Below are 7920 nucleotides of genomic sequence, written 5' to 3'. Positions count from 1 at the left end.
CAACCCCCCTGTCATTTGCTGTTCGCGCCTTCTCCTAGCTCATCCTCCGGGTGGAGGAAAGCCTCCATCCTCAGCACGCGTCAGGTCCCTACAAATGGCACCATTCTTTGGTAGTTCGCTAAGTCGGTTGGTTGTGAGGTGTTAAGAGAGGGATCAGAACCTGAGTGCAAGTTCTGAAGCAGAGAGCTACGCCAGTGAATCGTTCGTTGGTCGGCGGGATGGAGCCATCTGCAAGGACACTCCAATGCTTAAGTTAGTGTTCGTACGATGAAGTGGCTAGGTTAAGGTAATGATGACGTACCTAGGAAGAAAGGTAGGTCCCTCTCCCTTATCCTTATTCGTTCGAGTGGGTCCTTCTTCTACTAAGGCCTAACCTTTCAAAAGTTTTTGCCAGCTGTTGAGATCTTCCTGAAGAAGATTGGGTCACATGAAAGATGTCTAGTCATACGAAAAGAACATGTGTCCGCTTGGTGGACCTTTGTTTCTTATTGGGTTAGGCCAGAACATATTTTATTAATCTTTATTGTATAAAATTTGTAAAATTATATATATTAATTATATGTTGTTTAGATTTGATTTATTTTGGTTAGTTTAGGATTAGATTTAAATTTTTAAAATAGACTTACTAAAATATTAGAATTAGGTTCAAATCTAATAAAATTCTGCTTGATTTATACAGAATTCTAAATATCCATGAATATAGCAGCAAAGTTGAATTAAGTTGAGTTAAATCAAGTGAAGTTCAAGTTTGACTTATAAAAATTAAATTTATTTCATTAATAATTAAGTCTAGTTATAAATTTTATGTTTAACTGACGTAAATTCAAGAGTTAACTTGAGTTCACAAACTACTTCAAAATATAAACATAAACATTTTGCACTCTTTTATCGTATACAATTCTGTTTGGTTCATTATATACTCATTCATGCATTTCTCCATTTAATTTACAAGAATAGATAAGAAATATGTTAACAAAATTATGGTTTATATTAAATAGTGTTTTCATGCACACTTCTAAGTTGGGAGTTCGAGTTTTACTCCTAACTTAAAAAAGCGATAGATTAAAATATAGATATGACATAAATATAGATATTTTACTTTTATATACTTAATAAATATGTATGTCAGATACATTATTAAAATATAAAATAAATAAATAGCTTAGCTCACGAGCTCATATTAATTGAGCTCATTTGATAATTAATATATGCATGCCATGTTCTTAAAAGCCACATATTTAGGACTACAGGAGTACAAAAATAATAGTGCCAAGCCTTACACGTGAATTTTTAAGGAAACACATAAATTGTTTTTATCTACGCTATAAAGCTACACACTCAAGAAGCTTCATTAGCCTTAAAAGTTTCACATCAAGATAGTTGATCAAAGTGGATAAGGGCAAGCATCATTAATTATATACAAGACAATTTATCTAGTCCTATAATAAGTTCCAGGTTTGCTTAAACAAAGTGGTACTCCAATATTAGTTTTGTAACACTTTTTAAATAGTGGAGTATCATGGAGAACTTAGAATTTTCAGAGCCAGTGAGTCCTAGTGGAAGATACTTCAACACCCCTTTGCTATGTGCATATGTTTTTGGGTTCTTGGAATCAGAAATTCCAATTGATGACTCTCAAACTATGTATTTGTTAAAAGATGTCTTTCTACCTATCAATCCACGCTTTTCCTCCATAATGGTCTTAACCTCGCTCTTTTTTCATTCGTGTTATTGATCGACTACTCTTTTTCTTTTTTCTTTTTTTGAGCTTTATCCTATTTGTTAATTTTTAATAAAACCTTTTTCGGTCGGCTTATTTATATGATTTGCGTTTAAATGTATTATTCAATAGTTATGTATTTCAAATTAATTTTAATGCACTAATAATATTATTATTTGATCATATATACTTATTATTTGTTTTTAAGACAATCAAGTTAATGGGTGATTATTGAGTCAAGGTGTCTATGCGAGGATAGATAATTAAATATTTTTATAAAATCATTGTTTATACATAGAACGAAATTGAATTATTTTTTTCCGTTTGTATTTATATTAATTATGTGTATGTATATACTTGAAATCAGGTGAGAGATGAAGATGGAGAAATGAGGTGGAAAAAAGTGGAGGTGAAGGCAGAGGAGCACATAAAAGTTCCCATATTCCCAAAAAATGAGACATCACAATTCTATGATGAATACTTTGATGAATATGTATCAAGAATATTAATGGAAAAAACCCCTCAAGATAAACCACTATGGGAAGTTCATGTGATCAAATACCCAACAACAAGTGCTAAAGGCACCTTAATATTCAAACTCCACCATGCTCTTGGAGATGGTTACACCCTTGTAGGTGCTCTACTCTCTTGCCTTCAAAGAGCTGATGACCCTTCTCTTCCCTTGACCTTTCCCTCGCGCCGGCCGAATGAGTCGGCCGTGCGCGCCAAAAAGGGATTCTTCAGGAGGATCCCTTTGGCCGTATTTTCGGTATTTAACTCTATCTCGGATTTTGGATGGAGTGTGGTGAAGAGCTCAATGGTGGAAGATGACAAGAGTCCTATAAGGAGTGGAGAGGAAGGTGTTGAGAATCAACCTTGTGTCTTAACAAACATATCATTCTCTTTGGATCATATTAAAAAGATAAAGTCCATGCTTGGTGTGGTAAGTTTATATAATGTGTTAAAGTTTATTTCAAGTTATTTCAGTCATATAATCTTAAAATTAAAATGATAATTAAGTTTTAAAACTTTTCACTCATTANTCTACTATTATACTTTTTTAAATTTATAGCTAATAATAATATGATTGTGTGTTCGTTTTGTTTGTTTGTAATTTGAAGACGCTGAACGATGTGATTACTGGGGCAATTTTCTATGGGCTTAGGCTATACATGGAAGAAATGAACAGCGAGAAGGGAAGAAGAACAAAGTCAACAGGATTGGTTTTGCTTAGTACTAGGAACATTGGAAGCTACCAATCAATTCAAGAAATGATGAAACCAAATTCAAGATCTCCATGGGGGAATCACATTGCTTTCTTGCACGTTTCAATCCCTAAGCTAACCCAATCAAGCCTTTCCAATCCCCTTGAATTTGTTTGGAAAGCACAGAAGATTATCAAGAGGAAGAGAAATTCTTTCACTGTTTTTCTCATTGAGTGGCTTCTTGATTTGGAGCTTAAACTAAGAGGACATGAGGTATAATAAATTTATCAAACATTTTAAATAATTTATATTTTTATTATTAAACTTGTTTTTATTCAATTTCTTTATATGTTAAAAAATAATAGTATAGAAAATATTTTAAGTGTTTTAGTGCTTCAGATGATCCATATAAATTTTTTTAGTGGCAAGACTATTGACACGTGACCCAATTCTATGTTGTTGTTGTTGTAGGCAGTTGCAAAACATATTTATGGGACACTAAAAAATGCAAGTGTGGTAATATCGAACTTGATTGGGCCAGTTGAACCTATGGCGTTGGCAAATCATCCTTGTAAAGGCTTGTACTTCACAATGACTGGTGGACCTGAGGTTATTACTATCATCTTTCTCTTCCTTTCTTCCTCTCCTTTTCTTTCATTCAATTTTGCCATAAATAATGTTTGGTTTGAACCTTTGAGTTTGCTGTCAATAATATACAACAATCGTATATAGAAATTTAATTTTGTATGCAGACAAAATTATTAAAATTTGATTTATATACTATTAACACTAATTCATCCATTTAATACGGAGAGTATAGTTAAGACTTAAACGAAAGTGACTCATTTTCTATTAGTTATGTGTTAAGCATTTGCTTTCCATTTTCTATGTGAAAAAATTTTATGGTTTTAAATCAACTGTTTTTTTAGTTAAAATACTTTTTATAAATGAATAGTGGACTAATTAACCTAGTTAAGAGTAGTAATAAAAAGGTTTTTTTGCAATTTAGAAATGAGTGTCAGAAAAATTATCTACAAAATTTTCACAAATAAAAAAGATTGACAAAGAATATAAGTATTTAGAAGAGATATAGTCTTTTTACAGAGTATATAGTAAGTACAAATTTTAAACCCTAAACCTTAAATTCTAAACTTTAATAAGTACGTTTTTATTTTATTGAATAAAATCTTTATTTTAAGTTATTATTTATTTTATAATAAATTTTATTTTATTGTATTGAGCTCCTAACTCTCTTGTTAGCAGTTTCCTATCAATTCGATAAATGGAAATTCAATTTCAACGCATGTAAAAATTAAATAACATATCATTATCCTGATAAGGACTCAAATCACAAACCAACTCGTGTTTCTTCCTAGCAATCGTCTTGGATCCGAGTGTATGAGGAATTGTTTGTTTTTCTCGATTACTTGCATTTTTCTCACACATATCCTAAACATGCAAATTCAATTAGTAACTTGTCAATATAAAATGAAATATAGAATGTGTGTTCATACAATTACCTGAGTTTTGGACCTTAATCTATAATCAATAAAAGTTGCCCATTGCTCCAAGCTGACTCCAAATCCTTTTGGTAACGCTGCTATATTTTGCTCTCTAGTAAGATTCCACTTATAATTGTCATTAAACAATTTGCATCTATCATCTTTCCACTTCCTGCCGAGATTTTGTAGTATGTACTTTTTTTGCTGTCCATCATCAACTTTAAAGAATCTCTACATAGTATAATCATAAAAATAATTAACCTGAATAATTGTAACATAGACTTACATGTAAAATTATTAATAACTAAAACTGGAACATAATTCACAAAAATGTTCTCATCCTTATGCTATGCACAACATGTAATTTAAAACTAAAATAATAGCATAAAATGGCCATAAGAGGCATGCAGCATAAGAAAATAATTATGGCACCAAGGAATGCTGAGAAGTATAGACCAAAAATCAATCACCCATGTACAATACATATTTATAAGTGTGAGCTAGGTAATATTAGACCACTCAAAAAAAAATTAGCGCTTCTTTGATTTGCAATTTTATTTTCAGTTTTTAATTTTAGTTCTTCTTTTTCCCAAATTTTATAAATGAAAAATTAAAATTTAATTAGAAATGACAAATTAAAATTTAATTAGATAACAAATTACAAATGGACCTGCTTAATGCTAAACTAATATGGATAAACCTCATGTTCAAATATTTCCAATAAAGTCATTATCCAGAGTTTTTAATTAGAACCTTGGTAATCATAAAACTTGATACTAATCCCTGAAATGTTTAACAGCAACATAAATGACAAAAAAAAAATTAATATAGGAAAAAAATGTCAAAACGATAGGTTAGGTCATGTGATATTATATCCAGCCTTAATTAATTTTAACTCATTTACAGCTTCGTAGAGCATTTTACTTAATTACCTGATCTGAAATCCCACAAAAGACCAAAAAACTTTTAAAAATCTAAACAGGAATATTTTTTCCTATGAAGTCTAAACAAACTTTTAAATGTTAGTCAAAATAAAAGATACCGATTTAAATATAAATATTAGAACACCTCATTGGAGACACTAAAGTCTAACATTATGCATAAACAGTATAACTCTTTTTACTTTTATCTTTTACATAATTTTACATTTTTCCATATCTTATTTGCTCCTATTAGAGTGCACCAATGTCAATCAAACTTAAGAGGTTCTTTTTAGTTGTACACAGAATAATTAAACTTGTTTGAATATGTATATATTAAAATACTATTTTACTAATTAGAAAAAAAAAAGAAGAAAAAATACAGGATAAAGACATTGGTACAAACCTAACTAGTTTTAGATTAGGAGACATTTAGTGACTTGGCCAGCTATATTATTTTCATTAATAAATAACAGCTAAAATTGTCCTTGGATGACACAATACCAGAACATAAGAATGCATGTATTGAAGATAATTAAATTATTATTACGTAATTAAAAAAAAAAACCTGAATAATATCCCTATAAACTCCATTTTTGTATGGCTCTATTGGAACCAAAGGCCATTTCTCATAACTTATAGGAAAGTTCTTGAAATTCCCAGCAACAGCTCCCAAAAACAAGCCTAAAAGTCCACCAGATTCACCAATCGGTTGGCCATGCTCATTCCAATGCACTATAATTCTAGTCTCACGAGACAGCACCCACACATCTTTCAACCTTAAGTGACCTTCCTTAATCACTCCGCTTGCATCTATCAAATTATTCAAGTCGTATACCATAGATTATTATACTTCCTTCCTTGTAGAAATTTAAATATACAGTGCTATAATTGAACTAAATTTAATAACATACCTTCCAAATCAACTGTCCAGTACTTATTGGACTTTCTTCCTTGTACATCTAACTGAACATTTGGAACTTCTGAACCAGTAGATAAAGTAGGTTCAGGCTCTATAGATTCAGAGGACTCATTTTGATCAACGGGTGATGAATCATTAAACTCATGAGTAGATGTATTCTCACGTGAAGAAACAGTCTTTCTCTTAGTCATTTCTACAATGTATCAACAGATATTAAGATTAATATATCAATAACATAATGAAACTGAAATAATAGTACTTGATTTAATCAACTAACAACCAAAGAAACAAAAAACTACTATATCAAACTATCCTGTATATGTAATAAAACATAAAATTATGAAAGAAAACAATACATAACACTCTATGACTTGCAACTAAAGACTTACATTATTCTAAACTTTCTTCGTCTATAATTGATCTTGCTAATGGTATATGTGAAATGTTATCCGGAAAAAATTGTCCCAAATCTTGTGATGGATAACCCACATTGTCATAAATTATGTCTTCATCCTCATTGCCCATATCATATAAGTCTCTTGGCTTTACTTGAATTGGTATGCTCCAACCTTTTTCTTTCTCATCCTCCACGTAATAAACCATTTGAGCTTCGTTAGCCTTAATATATGGCTCATCATCCTCATGCTCACCGGTATGTATTAATCTACTAAAGTTGATAGAAGTAAAACCTAACTTATCTACTTTCATAGCCCTTGGGTTTGTGGTATTAGCCCATTCACATTTAAACAAGGTTACAAAGAATATACCATCATAATTAAGTTTAATGATGTCGACTAACTTTCCATAATAAGGAACTGCTCCAAACCTCATGTTAGTAATGACTAGATTTATTACAATGTAAAAGTTCAAAAGTGGGGGAAAAAAAAAAAAAGGAAGAGAGTAAAAGAAAAAGTGTGGGTTTTGTTATGTTGTTGACATATTATCTCCTTTGTTATTACAGAGTATCAATATTGCAATTATGAGCTATACAAGAACATTAAGGGTTACCTTAAAAACACAGAAAGGCTTCATCGATGAAAAGTTGTTCAAATCATGCATGGTCAACGCTTTCGAAGCCATATCCAAAGCAGCAATGGAGATGCCTCGAAGCAAAGGTTAAACCTACCTACCAAGGAGGGAAAGCAAGCTAAGAAGCCTTAAATCATTTGGGACTTTTCTTTTATTAAGTATAATTGCAACAATCAAAAGATATCCAAATTAATGTTCAATTTCAATTGTGTCAGCTAATAGATGCGTTAAAACGTATTTTAATATTTTTTTATAGGACCTAAATATATTTTTTTATATGACACAATTATAAAATCAAATATAATTTAGTAGTTAAAAATTGGATGTATATTTTTATAAGCTAAATGTATCATATGTTTGATTTTATAGAATAAATGTGTATGATAAATAAAAAACGGCAGATACAAAAATGTATTCCCTAATTAAATATCAATTTTCCAATTCAAATACTTATATCATGAAGAGAAAAGGCGTTTAGAGAGATGAAAGAATTGAAAGATAAGGAATAAGGAAAAAGTGTATGTATTGTTCTTCTGGTCGTGCTCTATACTATTTTTGTGCACAATGCAATTGTAGTATGTTGTTCATTTCCTTCTTTGTTGATGTTGTTGGTACGGTGACT

At 30.7% G+C, this 7920-nt stretch overlaps 1 protein-coding gene across 1 annotated transcript; it reads left to right on the top strand.

Moving 5' to 3' along the window:
• LOC107629849 (O-acyltransferase WSD1) lies at positions 1445 to 7611 on the top strand. The gene is made up of 5 exons (XM_016332772.1): positions 1445 to 1699; positions 2088 to 2663; positions 2842 to 3198; positions 3397 to 3534; positions 7231 to 7611. The coding sequence occupies exons 1-5, from the start codon at positions 1520 to 1522 to the stop codon at positions 7387 to 7389; spliced, it is 1410 nt and encodes a 469-aa protein (XP_016188258.1). The 5' UTR covers positions 1445 to 1519; the 3' UTR covers positions 7390 to 7611.

The sequence above is a fragment of the Arachis ipaensis genome, chromosome B03, assembly GCF_000816755.2.
Source record: "Arachis ipaensis cultivar K30076 chromosome B03, Araip1.1, whole genome shotgun sequence".
In the NCBI taxonomy this organism is placed as follows: domain Eukaryota; kingdom Viridiplantae; phylum Streptophyta; class Magnoliopsida; order Fabales; family Fabaceae; genus Arachis; species Arachis ipaensis.
This window is presented reverse-complemented; position numbering and strand designations above follow the sequence as displayed.